We start from the raw sequence: 18,208 nt of genomic DNA on the forward strand, positions 1-18,208 counted from the left end.
AAGAGTTAAAACCATTCAAACAATAACAAAAGATCAGAAACGAGTACACCTGTTCGTGTAGATATGATCTTCAACAACGTAAACCAGTTTAGAATGAATTTTCTATATGAACTTCATCTTCTTGAATTGATCTTGCACACTTCTTTTTCCAAAAGTTGATTTTCAGCAGATATGTTCTTTCTTTCTTTTTCAGAAAATCTTTTTCTCTTTTGCAGTAATGTGTATTCTAAAAAAAAGTCTCTCTTGTTCGTGTAAGTATTTCTCTTCTTTCCGTGTGTGAAAATTCTCTTTTAAAAGCTTCAGTTTTAATCTTATTTAAAGACAATTTTCATGTGCAAGGAAACAGTTATTTCAGTTATATTCATAACGGAGATAATCTATTACCTGTGATGGTAATCTATTACCACGAGTTAGAATAACTGAACTAATTATTTCAGCTCCTGTTTTAATCTATTACCTAACATGGTAACCGATTAACACGATGCCAAAATAACACAAAACTCACATTTGGAACAGAGGTAATCGATTACTTTAAAGAGATAATCGATTAACACGATCCTTTTTCCTCTTGAAATCATCAGAATCAGTTTGGTAATCTATTACCACACATGGTAATCGATTATTCCAGTATCAATCAGTTTTTCAACATGAGTCAGGTAATCTATTACCAGTTCAGGTAATCTATTCCTTAACTCAGAAAATTTCTGATGTTTTCAAGTTTTCATTTAAAGTCTCAAACACTCAGTAAATTAATACTTCATGTTCTCAACAATGAATGAAATAAGAAAAATGAGTATTATGATATTTTCACCTTCATGTTAATTACTAATTTTTAACACATAACAAACAAACACATACAAGCCTAATCTTTTAAACAATCAATACATTATCCTTTTGACATAAGCTTAAAATAAAAAGCAACATGAGCAAAACATCAAAACTAAAACTTCTAGGGAACATCTTCCAGATGTAGATTCTTCAATCTTCAACAATCTCCCCCTTTTTGGTTTTGATGAGCCAAACTCTTCATGTTGACTTTCACAATCATCATGTTGTTTTGTTTCACTTGTTTGTTTGAAATTTGAACTTGAATTTGAACCTGCATATGTCTAGAACAAAAACTTCCATACAAAGCATTATGCAGTTCTATTTCCATTTCTTTCTTATACAATACATAAACAACCATATAAACATTTAATCAGTTTCTCATGAATTTCTCCCCCTGTTTGGCTTAACCAAACCAAAAAAAAACAGAGTAAACAGAGAAATAACATGATACTTATGCAAAAAAAACAACAAGCACTTAATAAGACTTTCATCATATAAGCATTAAAAATGTTCAGAAGCATACAAATACTACAACTATTACAAACTTTAAGTCTGAAATATAAATCAAAGTATTTATGCAGAACAAATTAAAATGCAGTGCCTAAAATGTAATGCATAACTAAATTTCTTCAGGGTAGGGTATGTTCATCGCATCCAGTCGTTCAGATATAGATTCAAGACAAGCCTTCAGCTCTTGATAATCTCTTCTCTGAGTTTCTCTGATGTCATCTAGCTTTGCCAGAACAGATAGCTCAAAAGTAGAAAGAGGCTTGGGCTCTTCAGCTCCTTCCTCTTCTTCAGTTTGAACTTCAGGTTGAGACGGCTCTGTAGTCTCAGCAGTAGGAACATCTTCCTTTGCTATCCAACCAGCATCTGTTTTCACTAGCTTCATCATTTTCAGAGCTCTATCCTTGATATCATGAACATCTCTGGTGACCTCTCTTGCTTCACCAGTTAAGGGAACTTTATAGAACACCAATACCTTGCTTATGAACACAGCATATGGACACTTGCAGTCCATTAACCTCCTTGTCTTTAGCATTATGTCTTCTACCACATATACCCAATCAACTTGAATGTTGTTCTTAAAAGCTGCGAGCAGTGCCATATCTTCTTCACTGATTTGTGCGTGATTGCTCCCCCTTGCTGCCAGAATCCAAACAATTACATAATGTAGGAGTCTATCTTCCACTCGTAGACCTCCAGCATTATATGTAATTTTCCTCTTTTCTTTTCTTTTGTATTCTTTATTAGCCTCCCAGGCTGAAACATCCCTCAGCATACTCATAAAAAACGTATCTTTACCTATTGAGAAATTTTTCATCTTTAATTCATTGAAGGTAGGTTTAATACCATTTCTGGTTAATCCACCAATCTTCAAAAATACATCAGCAGATAGAGTAACTTTTATTCCTTTAACTTCTGAAACCAAAGCACCATTTTCATCTCTTCCCAAATTTGAGTAAAAGACCCTAACAAGATCAGGGTAGTACAGTCCACTTAACCCAACAAATTTGCTAACTCCTTGACAAGATAACAGAGTAGGAAATGTAAAACCTTGCTCTATAAGCCAAGACGAGTAGAGTACCTTTGGAGCCACAATGTCTTTGCAAGCAAAAGACTCATTGAAAGTTTCCTCTTGAGACTTCCTTGATAACCACGAATGAGAATATTCTTCTTCAGGTTCTGGACGAGAGGACTCTTGTTTCTTCTTTTTAGATGTACCTTGACCTTGAGTAGTAGGACGAGGGTAATCTCTGTTGGCTTTGTGCTTTACACGCTTTCCTTTGCCAAGACTTTCCATGAATGGGGCTTAGGGTTAGGTTTTGAAAGAGATTTTGAGATAGAAAAGGGAACCAGGGGTTTCGTTCGTTTTAGTTTGAAGCAAAAATGGAGAGAGTTTTGAATTAATTTGAATTCGAAACAGATTTAAAGAGGGTTTTTGAGTACTTAAAAAAAATAGGGGTTCGCGTCAGGTAATCGATTAACCCAGTTGGTAATCGATTATTTCGCAACTGAAACAGGGTAATTATGCAAGTGAGTGAGTGGTAATCGATTAACCCGCATGGTAATCGATTATCACAGTGGGTATGCATCAGAAATTGCATCAAAGTAGCAGAGGTAGTCGATTACTGAAAATTGATAATCGATTACTGCTGTTGATTTTTCAGCAATTTCTTCATTTCTTCCAATGGTAATCGATTAACCCGATAGGTAATCGATTTATCACAGAGAAATGTGTGCAGATACAGGGCATACTGTGTTTTGTGTGATTTCCTATTATGAGTGCACATACATCAAGTTTAAACCTATAAGTGCTTAGCAATTTCATGCATATTCACACAATCATACTTTAATTATGAGATTTAGGATAGATTGGACTCACTAATGATACCAAGATTGGTTCTTAGCTTGAAAAATCTTTCCTTTGGTAGAGGCTTTGTAAAGATGTCAGCAAGTTGATCTTCTGACATTATGAATTTGATGTCACAGTCTCCTTTCTCTACATGATCTCTGATAAAGTGATGTCTAACTTCAATGTGCTTAGTTCTTGAGTGTAGAATAGGATTCCTTGAAATGTTAATTGCACTTGTGTTGTCACACTTCAGTGGTATGTGATCAATCTTCAATCCAAAGTCTTGAAGTTGATGTTTAAACCAAATTGACTGAGCACAGCAGCTTCCAGCAGCTATATACTCAGCTTCAGCAGTTGAGAGTGCTACACAAGCTTGTTTCTTGCTCTGCCACGATATGAGACATTCTCCAAACGTGTGGCACGTTCCACTTGTACTTTTCCTATCCAATTTACAACCAGCAAAATCGGAGTCAGAGTAACCAGTTAAAGATGGAGAAGTACCTTTAGGATACCACAATCCAACATTGATTGTGCCTTTCAAATACTTCAGTATTTTCTTTACAGCCTTCAGATGTGATTCCTTTGGTTTTGATTGGAATCTAGCACATACACATACACTGTACATGATGTCAGGTCTGCTAGCTGTTAGATACAGAAGAGATCCAATGATCCCTCTATACATTGATTCTTCAACATCTTTTCCTGCAATATCACTATCTAGATAACAATTAGTAGACATAGGAGTATTTGATATCTTACAATTCTCCATATCAAATTTCTTTAACAGTTCTTTGCTATATTTAGTTTGATGTAGAAAAATTCCATTTTCCATTTGTTTGACTTGTAGTCCTAGGAAGAAGCTTAATTCTCCCATCATAGACATATCAAACTCCTTCTGCATATTGGAAACAAATTCTCCACAAAGAGATTGGTTAGTTGATCCAAATATTATATCATCAACATAAATCTGAATCAGCAGAATATCTTTTGATTTTCTCTTTATGAAAAGAGTTTTATCAACATTACCTCTTTGAAAGTCATGAGTTAGTAGAAACTTACTCAGCCTTTCATACCATTTCCTTGGAGCTTGTTTCAGTCCATACAAAGCTTTCTTGAGCTTGTAAACATGCTTAGGTAATTTGCAGTCAACAAAACCAGGTGGTTGAGCTACATAAACTTCTTCATCAATTAAACCATTTAAAAATGCACTTTTCACATCCATTTGATATAGTTTGAAATCAAACACACAAGCAAATGCAAGTAAAAGCCTAACAGCTTCTAATCTAGCAACTGGAGCATATGTTTCACCAAAGTCTATACCTTCCTGTTGATTGTATCCTTTGGCTACTAATCTAGCTTTATTTTTAACTATAACACCTTCTTCATTTAGTTTGTTTCTGAAAACCCATTTTGTACCAATGATATTCATATTCTTATTGAAAGGAACTAAAATCCAAACATCATTTCTTTTGAATTGATTCAGTTCATCATGCATGGCCATTATCCAAAATTCATCTTTTAATGCATGTTCCACACATAATGGTTCAATTTGAGAAACAAATGCCATATCATCACTTAGAAGATTAAAAGAGTGTCTAGTAGAAACTCCCTTATTTATATCTCCAAGAATGTTATCCAGAGATAGATCTTTGGGTTTCCTCCATTCTTTGGGTAGTGATGTGTCTTCAGATGGTGTTTTCTGCTGTAGTTCCAGTTTTTCTTCTTCTTGTGTAATACTGTCACCTATCTCATCTTCATCATTAAGAGATTTTCCTTTTTCAAGGATGTTAGTTTCATCAAAAGTAACATGTATAGATTCTTCAACAGATAAGGTACTTTTGTTAAAGACTCTATATGCTTTGCTAATTGCAGAATATCCAATAAAAACTCCTTCATCAGCCTTAGCATCAAATTTTCCAAGAGTGTCTTTTCCATTATTCAGAACAAAACACTTACAGCCAAACACTTTAAAATGTGAAATGTCAGGCTTTCTTCCTTTGTAAAGCTCATATGGTGTTTTCTTTAACATAGGTCTAATCAAGATTCTATTTAGAACATAGCATGCAGTGCTTACTGCATCAGCCCAAAAGTATTTTGGTAAATCATTTTCATTTAACATGGCTCTTGCTAGCTCTATTAGAGATCTATTTTTCCTCTCTATGTGACACCCTCTACCCCAACATAATTACTTAATAAGCATTAACTATATTTAAAAAGTATATTAGAGTGATATAAAATAATAAATATCATAAGGTAGAAGATGCACATTCGTAATTAACATTTATACCAAACTCAAGAAGTCATAATAAAACAAAGATTATAAATTAATCCCAGTAAAGGTGGCAGTGCCTCCTAGTTAGGAATCAATTTATAATTTTTTTGTATCATACAAATATATTTAAATTTCAAAAGAAAGAAAATAAAACATTATTATCCCAGAAAGAAGCCTAGCTAAGCCCGATGTCACATCCTATCAGAGCATGCCCACTTAAGCCTCTAGACTTCATTACCAACATCCTCATGATTAAGATTACCTACAACATAAATATAAACATATACAAGAATAACAAGAGGAGTGAGAAACTTCTCACTTAGTTGCAGGTATAGAAATAAAAGTTAAATAGCACACACACACGCAATATAATTCACATATATAATCAATCTCACATATATGCTTATGTATAATGATTTTCTTGACTTGACTCACTAATGTATGCATGTGGCGCCATACGGAAGTTTCAGAATTTATCACTGGTGACCCAAAGGTACACCTATCACTGGTGTTCATACACCTCGTTAGCATGTTACATCACTGGTGTCCCGAAGGCACACCTATCACTGGTGATCATACACCTTGTTAGCATCACTGGTATGCGGCCTCAGCGGCACACCTGGAATAATATATGCATATGATGCATGTCATACATTCATAGACTCAACATTTAGCATATTACACATATAAGATTCATATTTCATAATTATGATTTATTTTATTAATCCAACTTTAATAGTCCAATAATCCAACAGTCCAATAGTCCAACGGTCCAATAGTCCAACGGTCCAATAGTTCAACAGTTCAACGGTCCATTCATGGATCGTAGGTCACAAGTCATGAGTACATATTTCATACAGTCATATCCTCATAGGTCCGCATAGGTCTCATATATACTTCATATACTCAAGTCATAATAAGATCTTCATAAGTTCGCATAGGTATTTTTATTCTAAAACTTATTCTTTTTTAACATCAATTACATATTTATTAATAATAATATATTAAGATCTTATAAGTAAAGTAGGAAGCTTAAAAGGTAATATAAGATAATAAGGAGGCTCAGCCTTCCATTTAAATAACAGATTACAAATTTATAAATACTTAGGAGGCTTAGCCTTCCATTCAAATAATAGATTAATAGATTCTAATATGTAAATAAATAGGATATAAAACAAATCACATCAATAATACATATTCAAAGAAATAAATAGCAAGCAAGAGATTGGGAGCCAATCCAACAAACAAACTATTTAACAATTATTCCCACACCCCCAAGCAAGGTTTCCCACTCCCCCCTTACCTGGATAAGTAGGAGTTGGAACTAGCGCAATAACTCTCTAAAAACTTGGGCAGAATCTCCTCTTCTCTTTCCTTAAAAAGGAATCGGAATTAGGGCAGAATCTCTTCCTCTTTCTCTTTAAACACGGCACTGGAGCAGAACCTCCTTTTCTTTCTCCTTCTCTCTCTTACTTTCTCTCTCTATTTCTCCAGAATTTCCTTCTCTCTAGAATTCTAAATTTTCAAAACCTTAGGCCCCTATTTATAGAAATTTTGAAGTTACTATGCACTATGCACTATTCATTAAAATAATATTATAAGTTACTATGCACTATTCATTAAAATATTAAAATTAATTAAAAAATTGAAACTTGCTTCCCTCGTGGTTTCCTTAGCAGCCATTTACTGTTCACATATACGTATACGTGAATAGTAAAATACGTATATGTAAATAGTAAAAATACGTATACATAAATAGTAAAATACGTATACGTAAATAGTAAAATACGTATACGTAAATAGTAAAATACGGGAATAAAATACTTATTCACATAATAAATAACTCTTTTCATTTGAATAAAATTTTGGGATATTACATTTCTCCCCTCCTTTAAGAAATTTCGTCCCCGAAATTTTCCTGAAATAGAAAAGGATAATCTTCACGCATCTTGCTTTCTAACTCCCAAGTAGCACTTTCTTCAAAATGTCCTCCCCAAACTACCTTAACCAAAGGAATTTCCTTTCCTCTTAGTTGTTTCACCCTCGTATCATCAATTCTTAAAGGAACTGTTTCATAGGTAAGATTATCTTTCAACTGAATGTTGTCAGACTCAATGATATGGGAAGGATCATGGACATACTTTCTGAGTTGGGAAACATGAAAGACATTATGAAGATTTGAAAGAGATGGGGGTAAGGCAATTTGATAGGCTACTTTACCAATTCTTTTAAGGATTTGATAAGGACCAATAAAACGTGGAGTAAGTTTACGGGACTTCAGTGCTCTGCCCACTCCTGTCCAAGGAGTAACTTTAAGGAATACATGATCACTAAACACCTCAAATCTAGATCCAAACAAGTAGTGTCTCCACAACTTAAGCACAAATACTATTGCAGCTAACTCGAGATCATGGGTAGGATAGTTTTGCTCATGGGTTTTAAGTTGTCTAGACGCATAGGCTACTACCCTTCTCTCCTGCATAAGTACTCCACCTAAACCTGATTTGGAAGCATCACAAAATACCTCAAAAGTCTTGCTAGGGTCAGGTAATACTAACACAGGGGCACTAGTTAGTCTTCTCTTAAGTTCTTGAAAACTCTCTTCACACTTAGAGTCCCACACAAAAGGTTGGTTTTTCCTAGTCAATTTGGTCAAAGGTAAAGCTAATTTAGAAAAACCCTCTATAAATCTCCTATAATACCCAGCTAGTCCTAGAAAACTCCTAATCTCAAAAACTGACTTAGGTGCTTTCCATTCAAGAACCGCCTCTACCTTAGAAGGATCTACAGCTATCCCATCCTTGGATATCACATGCCCTAGAAAATTTACACTCTCCAACCAAAATTCACATTTTGCCAATTTAGCATACAACTGTTTCTCCTTAAGGGTTTGAAGAACGATCCTAAGGTGCTCAGCATGCTCCTCCCTATTCTTAGAATACACTAGGATATCATCTATGAAGACCACTACAAATCTATCCAAGTAAGGGTGAAAGATCCTATTCATGTAGTCCATGAAAACACTAGGTGCATTAGTCACACCAAAAGGCATCACTAAATACTCATAGTGCCCATAACGAGTCCTAAAAGCAGTCTTTGGGATATCCTCGGATTTCACTCGGATTTGATGGTAACCTGATCTCAAATCTATCTTACTAAACACACAAGCTCCAACTAGTTGATCCATAAGATCATCTATTCTAGGCAAGGGATACTTATTCTTAATGGTCACCTTATTCAATTGTCTATAATCTACACACAATCTCATACTTCCATCTTTCTTTTTGACCAATAAAACAGGCGCTCCCCAAGGTGAAACACTAGGCCTAATGAATTGTTTCTCTTGTAGTTCCTCTATTTGTTTCTTAAGCTCATCTAACTCTTTAGGAGACATCCTATAGGGTGCTATAGATATGGGTGCGGTACCTGGCACTAAGTCTATACTGAACTCAATCTCTCTCTCGGGTGGTAAACTAGACACATCCTTAGGAAATACTTCAGGAAATTCTCTCACTAAGGGAATCTCATCTAGCTTACTCTCAGTCTCAACTGTTAATGAAGATAAGATCATGTATACCCTTTCATTTTCCTTTAAACAAGTTTTAATGTTAGAAGCACTAAGAAATTCCGTACTCTTACATTCACCAAATGAAATGGATTTATCAAAGCAATTTAAAAGAACATGGTGAGAAGATAGCCAATCCATACCAAGGATTACATCTAATTGACTAAGAGGCAGACAGATTAAGTCAATTAGAAACTGTTTTTCAGAAATTGTCAAAGGGCATTTTAAACACACTAGGGATGTAGTTACAGGACCATTAGTAGGGGTTTCAACAACTAAATCAAAATTTAACAAAGACACAGGCAATTTCAGTTTTTGGACACAAGAGATGGAAATAAAGGAATGAGTTGCACCAGAATCAAATAGTACAACAAAAGGAGTCTCAGCTATGAAACAAGTACCTTGTATCAAATTTTCTGACCGAGCAGCTTCAACACCACTAAGAGCAAATACTCTCCCTATAGTCTTTGGTCGTTCGGTTTGCGATCCTGATCCAATGACACGTGTTCTTGGTGGTTCAGGACATTGAGTACTGATGTGTCCTTTACCATTGCAGTTGAAGCAAGTAACCTCCTTGTCACGACACTCTGATTTAATATGACCGATCCGTCCACACTTTCCACATCTTCCTGAAGAAATAGACACAGACCCTCCAACACTACCAGTAGTGTTCACAGTGGACGATTTAGTTCTATTGGCAGCAGCCATATTTCCCTGAGATCTGGTAGAAGCAGAATAAGGCTTACTCTTACCAGAAGTATTTGAATTCACTGCACGAATAGGACCTCCAACTCCCTTGTAAAAGACAGAACGTGCACGATTATCACGGTCATAGATTCTACTCTTGTTGACAAGCGTTGGGTAGTGATAAATCTCTTGATAATTAATTGCAGTTTTTATCTCAGGACGAAGGCCATTCACAAATTTAATACATTTAGCCCGTTCGCCACCCTCACCATGATAATGGGTACAATAACGGACCAAGGCATCAAATTTTTCAGCATAGTGTGCCACCGTATCATTTCCTTGCTTTAACTCGAGAAATTCAGCTTCCTTCTGGCTTCTCACATCATCCGGGAAATATTTCTCAAGAAAAACTCTTTTGAAGTTTTCCCAATTTAATTGCATTCCTCCATCTATTATCCTTTGAAGTGCTCCTTCCCACCAAAAATGGGCATCAGCAGTAAACATAAAGGTAGCCAACCTCACTTTCTGAGGAAAAGGACAATCCATAGCATTGAAGATCTTTTCGATCTCCATTAGCCAATTTATTGCAACATCTGGGTCATATCCTCCTTTAAAGGTCGGCGGGTTATTCTTCTGAAATTGCTCCAACCAGTTAGGAACAACTTCAGCCATATTGTTGTTGTTCATTGCTTGGGCTAATGCTTGGAGAGCATCAGCAATCGCACGATCATTTCTACCAGCCATAATCTGGATATATAGAACTTTTAATAAACACAGACAACTATAACATAATATATTTACAATCAATAAACATAGTAGACACATAACTCACGGCCGATAGAATCGACCTGCTCTGATACCACTAAATGTGACACCCTCTACCCCAACATAATTACTTAATAAGCATTAACTATATTTAAAAAGTATATTAGAGTGATATAAAATAATAAATATCATAAGGTAGAAGATGCACATTCGTAATTAACATTTATACCAAACTCAAGAAGTCATAATAAAACAAAGATTATAAATTAATCCCAGTAAAGGTGGCAGTGCCTCCTAGTTAGGAATCAATTTATAATTTTTTTGTATCATACAAATATATTTAAATTTCAAAAGAAAGAAAATAAAACATTATTATCCCAGAAAGAAGCCTAGCTAAGCCCGATGTCACATCCTATCAGAGCATGCCCACTTAAGCCTCTAGACTTCATTACCAACATCCTCATGATTAAGATTACCTGCAACATAAATATAAACATATACAAGAATAACAAGAGGAGTGAGAAACTTCTCACTTAGTTGCAGGTATAGAAATAAAAGTTAAATAGCACACACACACGCAATATAATTCACATATATAATCAATCTCACATATATGCTTATGTATAATGATTTTCTTGACTTGACTCACTAATGTATGCATGTGGCGCCATACGGAAGTTTCAGAATTTATCACTGGTGACCCAAAGGTACACCTATCACTGGTGTTCATACACCTCGTTAGCATGTTACATCACTGGTGTCCCGAAGGCACACCTATCACTGGTGATCATACACCTTGTTAGCATCACTGGTATGCGGCCTCAGCGGCACACCTGGAATAATATATGCATATGATGCATGTCATACATTCATAGACTCAACATTTAGCATATTACACATATAAGATTCATATTTCATAATTATGATTTATTTTATTAATCCAACTTTAATAGTCCAATAATCCAACAGTCCAATAGTCCAACGGTCCAATAGTCCAACGGTCCAATAGTTCAACAGTTCAACGGTCCATTCATGGATCGTAGGTCACAAGTCATGAGTACATATTTCATACAGTCATATCCTCATAGGTCCGCATAGGTCTCATATATACTTCATATACTCAAGTCATAATAAGATCTTCATAAGTTCGCATAGGTATTTTTATTCTAAAACTTATTCTTTTTTAACATCAATTACATATTTATTAATAATAATATATTAAGATCTTATAAGTAAAGTAGGAAGCTTAAAAGGTAATATAAGATAATAAGGAGGCTCAGCCTTCCATTTAAATAACAGATTACAAATTTATAAATACTTAGGAGGCTTAGCCTTCCATTCAAATAATAGATTAATAGATTCTAATATGTAAATAAATAGGATATAAAACAAATCACATCAATAATACATATTCAAAGAAATAAATAGCAAGCAAGAGATTGGGAGCCAATCCAACAAACAAACTATTTAACAATTATTCCCACACCCCCAAGCAAGGTTTCCCACTCCCCCCTTACCTGGATAAGTAGGAGTTGGAACTAGCGCAATAACTCTCTAAAAACTTGGGCAGAATCTCCTCTTCTCTTTCCTTAAAAAGGAATCGGAATTAGGGCAGAATCTCTTCCTCTTTCTCTTTAAACACGGCACTGGAGCAGAACCTCCTTTTCTTTCTCCTTCTCTCTCTTACTTTCTCTCTCTATTTCTCCAGAATTTCCTTCTCTCTAGAATTCTAAATTTTCAAAACCTTAGGCCCCTATTTATAGAAATTTTGAAGTTACTATGCACTATGCACTATTCATTAAAATAATATTATAAGTTACTATGCACTATTCATTAAAATATTAAAATTAATTAAAAAATTGAAACTTGCTTCCCTCGTGGTTTCCTTAGCAGCCATTTACTGTTCACATATACGTATACGTGAATAGTAAAATACGTATATGTAAATAGTAAAAATACGTATACATAAATAGTAAAATACGTATACGTAAATAGTAAAATACGTATACGTAAATAGTAAAATACGGGAATAAAATACTTATTCACATAATAAATAACTCTTTTCATTTGAATAAAATTTTGGGATATTACACTCTACAACTCCATTTTGTTGAGGAGTTCTAGGGACAGAAAAATTGTGATTAATACCATTTTCTTCACAAAAAGTTTGAAAAGATTCATTTTGAAATTCACCACCATGATCACTTCGCAAAGATTTAATTTTCAAGTCCTTTTCATTCTGAATTCTTTTTGAAATGATTCTAAAGGCTTTAAAAGCATTGTCTTTATGGGATATAAATGCAACCCATGTGAATCTGGAGTAGTCATCAATGAGAACTAAAGCATAAGTGTTTCCACCTAGACTTTTGGTTCTTGATGGTCCAAAGAGATCCATGTGCAAAAGTTCCAGCGGTCTAGAGGTTGACATAACTTTCTTTGATTTAAAAGAAGCTCTAGTCTGCTTTCCCTTTTGACATGCATCACAAAGTCCTTGTTTAGAGAACTTGATCTTTGGAAGACCACTAACAAGATCTTTAGATGCAAGTCTATTTAACTGATCTGCATTTATATGTGCAATGCGTCTATGCCATAACCATGTTATATTATCATGTGATGTGAGACAAGAATTGGATGATGAATGCTCTAAGTCTAAGATGTATATGTTATTGACTCTTTTTCCTATAAGCAGGACTTCATTTGATTCCTTATCACAAACCATACAGCATTGATTATTAAAAGAGATATTGTAATTTTTGTCACAAAGCTGGCTAATACTAAGCAGGTTATATTTGAGACCTTCTACATACAGGACATTTTCAATGAGAGTATTGGAATTGTTACCAACACTGCCTGAGCCTAGTATTCTGCCTTTGTTGTTATCTCCATATGTTACAGATCCTCCTTCTTTTTCCTGTAATGAGATAAATTTGCTTTTATCTCCTGTCATGTGTCTTGAGCAGCCGCTGTCTAAGTACCACATTGATTGCTTTGCTCTCAAGCACACCTGCAACACAAGTTATTCAATTTGATTTTGGTACCCAATGGATCTTGGGTCCTGGAGAATCAGTGAGTACATAATCTAATTTCTTAATCCATTTATATTTTCCACTAGGAATGCCAAATTTCCTTATCATGCATCTGTAGTAGTTATGACCAGATTTCATACAATAGTTACATGAGTGGGAATTAATGGATTTCATAACATTAACATTCTGTTTTTCTTTATCCTTTGCTTTTAATGCAGCATACAATGTTTCACAGTTCTCACATGGTGACTTTAGTTTAGAGATATCTGAAAGTAGTTTCCTGTTATCATTCTCTAAATCAGAAATTTTATCTCTCATGTGTGTCATTTTCTTTTTGTAAACATTATTTGATTTTTCTAATTTCTTTGCTTCAGCATACAGTTCAGCAAATGCATTTTGCAATTCATCATACGAGTCAATAGATGAGTCAGAATCATATACCTCATAATCTGAATTATGTTTGGTCATGAGACAGAGATTTGCTTCCTGATCCTCATCACTATCACTTGAAGTTGTTGAGGCATTCTCTTCCCATGCTATGTATGCTTTCTTTTTCTTTGATCTGAACTTTTGTTTCGTCTCCTCATTCTTTTTCAGGCTTGGACAGTCAGCTCTCATGTGTCCAGCTTTTCCACATTCAAAACATTTGAACTTTGGAGATGAGTTTTCATTCTTCTTGAAGGATTTCTTCTGACTGGAGAATCTCTTATTGTTGTTCTTCCTTCTCATGAATTTTCTGAAATTCTTCACCATTAGATTTAATTCTTCTTGTTCAGAACTTTCATTGCTGCTATCCTCTTCATCACTTGAGGATTCTTTTACCTTTAAGGCCAGACCTTTTGCCTTTTTATCTTTTTGTTCTTCATCAGCAATCCTTGACAGATCCATCTCATATTCTCTTAGCTTTCCAAATAACTCAGCACTTGTCATCTAAGCTAAGTTCTTTGACTCTGTAATTGCTGTGACGGTTGGTTGCCATCTTCTATTTAGTGACTTCAGGATTTTGACATTTACTTCTTCTTCCACGAAGTCTTTCCCTAATCCTTTTAGGTGATTTATTATGTGAATGAACCTCTTTTGCATATCCATGACAGTTTCACCTTGATTCATTCTGAAGGTTTCATATTCCTGAATGAGTGTGTTCTTTCTAGCTCTTCTCACTTCTGGAGTTCCTTCATGTGTTACTTGGATTAAATCCCAAGCTTCCTTTGCTGTAGAACAAGCTGAAATTCTAAAAAATTCATCAGAATTTAGTGCAGAATGTATGATATTTAAAGCTTTTGCATCATTCTCTGCTCTTCTAATTTCACTTTGATCCCAGCTATCATATGGTTTCTCAATTTCTTTTCCTCCCTCTATCTTAGTGGGTATTTTGTAATCTGTGATTACAGCCTGCCAAATATTTCTATGAACAGATTCCATGAAAATTTTCATTCTAACTTTCCAAAAGGGATAGTTATCTCCACAAAACAATGGGGGTCTGTTTATAGAAGCACCTTCAGCAAACGGTAATTGATAACCAGCCATCTAACCTTTCTAAAGATCTAGTCTTGAATGTTTTACAAGATACAGCTCTGGTACCAATTGTTGGTCCCTACGGTTAGAATCTAGAAGGGGGGGTTGAATAGATTCTATGTTAGTTTTCCTTTTCTTGTTTGCTTTCTAAATCTTTACCAAACAAATCTTGATTTAAAACAAACCTTTAAACATAAAAAGTAATTCAGAGTTATATATGCACAGCTTATCCAACAAGATTTGAATAACACAATTAATACAAGATATGTAAAGATTGAATTTATCAATTACCAAGAATCTTTAAAGTTCAGTTTCTGCAGATAATGTTTTTCTTCATACAACATTAATCAAGAAACTTATACAGAATGTAAAGAGTGTAAGAGTTAAGAAAATCATGCACCAAGATATATACTGGTTCAGCCATCCAAAGGCCTACATCCAGTTTCAGATTTAGATACACCTCTAAATCCAGTCAAATCCACTATTGATATTCTTTACATGCACCCTGCACAAGCAATATCCAATCAATGAATTTAACAAGCAAATCTTGACACCCACAAGATTAACAAACCATTTCTTGACTCCACAAGAAACATATAACCCAAGAATATTGATCCCACAATATCCTACTTGAGAAAAACCTATCTCAAGATTTCTCTTTACACAACTCTTCTAGAGATTCTCTAATCTCAAGAGTTAAAACCATTCAAACAATAACAAAAGATCAGAAACGAGTACACCTGTTCGTGTAGATATGATCTTCAACAACGTAAACCAGTTTAGAATGAATTTTCTATATGAACTTCATCTTCTTGAATTGATCTTGCACACTTCTTTTTCCAAAAGTTGATTTTCAGCAGATATGTTCTTTCTTTCTTTTTCAGAAAATCTTTTTCTCTTTTGCAGTAATGTGTATTCTAAAAAAAAGTCTCTCTTGTTCGTGTAAGTATTTCTCTTCTTTCCGTGTGTGAAAATTCTCTTTTAAAAGCTTCAGTTTTAATCTTATTTAAAGACAATTTTCATGTGCAAGGAAACAGTTATTTCAGTTATATTCATAACGGAGATAATCTATTACCTGTGATGGTAATCTATTACCACGAGTTAGAATAACTGAACTAATTATTTCAGCTCCTGTTTTAATCTATTACCTAACATGGTAACCGATTAACACGATGCCAAAATAACACAAAACTCACATTTGGAACAGAGGTAATCGATTACTTTAAAGAGATAATCGATTAACACGATCCTTTTTCCTCTTGAAATCATCAGAATCAGTTTGGTAATCTATTACCACACATGGTAATCGATTATTCCAGTATCAATCAGTTTTTCAACATGAGTCAGGTAATCTATTACCAGTTCAGGTAATCTATTCCTTAACTCAGAAAATTTCTGATGTTTTCAAGTTTTCATTTAAAGTCTCAAACACTCAGTAAATTAATACTTCATGTTCTCAACAATGAATGAAATAAGAAAAATGAGTATTATGATATTTTCACCTTCATGTTAATTACTAATTTTTAACACATAACAAACAAACACATACAAGCCTAATCTTTTAAACAATCAATACATTATCCTTTTGACATAGGCTTAAAATAAAAAGCAACATGAGCAAAACATCAAAACTAAAACTTCTAGGGAACATCTTCCAGATGTAGATTCTTCAATCTTCAACAAGGTCTACCTCAAGAGATTCGGTCCTAAGCATGGAACAAAGTGGAGGAACATCAATCTCCTCACCTAGCTCCATCATTTTTGGTATCTAGAGCCTAGTGCTCTTGAGGTTTTGTTCTAATTTTTTCTTCATTGAATCCGTGTTGTTCCTTCCTTATTTTGTCTTGAAATTGAGTTTGCTGTATGGATCTATGTTTTCTAAAATTTTTGATGGATCCTTATGTCACATGTGAAGTAATTGATTCATGATTTTTGCTTGTTTCTAATTCCTTGAATCAATTCGGTTTGTGCTTTAGGTTCATGTGCTTGTGCTTTTATTTTTGCTTGAGTCTCTCTATTCCTATAAGCATGAGTCCGTGATTGGACATTGACAATAATTAGTGTATGTTTTTGTTTTTGAATCATATGTTTTGTCTAGAGTCATGTGTAGTCCTTTGAATGTCATTGAATCCTAGACTAGCTTGTTTTAACCTAATTTTTGTTTTGTGTTCTTGAGTCCGAAATTTTTGTGTATTTTCTTATTAAATCCGAACCTTCCTATATGTGCTTTTGCTTTACATGTTTGAGTTCTTAATTTTCTATTAGTTCTAGCAAATTTCCTAGAGTTAGGTTTCTATTATGTCATATTAAAAGTTTTGTCAAATTAAATTGTTAAACACTTTCCTATTAGGTTTTCCTTGAGTCTTGTGTTGTGGCTGAAACTTTGTGCAATTTTTTTAGCCTTAAAACAGAACCAAAATAGAGGTGTGAGTGTCTTAAATGCATGAGAAAAACAAAAGAATGAGTGCTTAAAAATTTGACCTAAAAATAATACAAAATTGTGAAGCACTAGAAAAGAAACATGCATGTGAACACCTTTGTTTTGTATAAAATTTTTGCTGCAGTAATTTTTCATTAAAACCGAGACCTATACCTGTTCAAAAGGCAATTAAACTCCTGTTTAATCAAAGAAAAACAAGTGAAAAATATTTTGCAAAAGAAAAAGAAAGAAAAGAGCAAAAGAAAAAGCCAAAGGAGTGTAAATTCTAGTAAATTGTGCTCTCGGTTTTGGTAATTTTTGTCTAAGTATTTTGTTGATCCAGCCACATTATTTGAGTCTTATTTTGTTTTCTAATCTTAGCTTTTGATTTGTTAATCCATTCTAGTGCCATTCATAGGTTATTCTTTTGTGTGCTAGCTTTCTAAACTTGCCTTAATTTTTGCTTGTCAATTTTGTGGAACTCTTTCTAGTCTTGTATCATTTCTCTTCTACCAATTGGTGTAGCTTTCCTAAATTGTTCTTTTTCAGTTTTTAGCACTAATATTCAGTCTTGAAGGTGGTTGAGTGCTTCTTAAAAGGTGTAGGAGGCCAAGGCAAAGGACATCCACTTGAAGGCTTTGGTGGTTGCTTAGGGAGTTTGTTCTCTCTTGGTGGCTAGGCTCTTGGAAACACCTAGAAGTGACTAACATCAAGGTTGCTTCTAATAGGAGTGAAACACCTTGTGAGGCTGCAGTTGGTGGCTGAATTGGAGCAA

General features: G+C 34.3%; 1 protein-coding gene across 2 annotated transcripts; it reads right to left on the bottom strand.

The window, feature by feature from the left end:
* Positions 1–5,433: 5,433 nt before the first annotated feature.
* LOC145952708 (uncharacterized) lies at positions 5,434–12,892 on the bottom strand. Of its 2 annotated transcripts, XM_083065651.1 has the most exons (3): positions 11,991–12,828; positions 9,423–10,455; positions 5,434–5,718 (listed from the first exon to the last, which is right to left on the bottom strand). In XM_083065651.1, the coding sequence occupies exons 2-3, from the start codon at positions 10,450–10,452 to the stop codon at positions 5,681–5,683; spliced, it is 1,068 nt and encodes a 355-aa protein (XP_082921777.1). In that variant the 5' UTR covers positions 10,453–10,455; positions 11,991–12,828; the 3' UTR covers positions 5,434–5,680. The 2 variants fall into 2 exon arrangements, 1 of the variants encoding a protein (XP_082921777.1); XR_014430228.1 differs by lacking the exons at positions 5,434–5,718; positions 9,423–10,455 and adding an exon at positions 10,665–10,949 and having other exon boundaries at positions 11,991–12,892.
* Positions 12,893–18,208: the final 5,316 nt, after the last annotated feature.

Source organism: Cajanus cajan, chromosome 10, assembly GCF_000230855.2.
Source record: "Cajanus cajan strain Asha chromosome 10, NIPB_CcT2T_4, whole genome shotgun sequence".
NCBI classification, from domain to species: Eukaryota; Viridiplantae; Streptophyta; class Magnoliopsida; order Fabales; family Fabaceae; genus Cajanus; species Cajanus cajan.

What these genes read in the sequence shown, in the direction of transcription:
- LOC145952708 (XM_083065651.1), bottom strand. Translation starts at nt 10,452, where the DNA reads ATGGCTGGTAGAAATGATCGTGCGATTGCTGATGCTCTCCAAGCATTA. An exon ending in GTCAGAAAATTTGATACAAG is followed by an intron (nt 5,719 to 9,422) that starts GTACTTGTTTCA and finishes TTTATGTTGTAG; the next exon opens with GTAATCTTAATCATGAGGAT.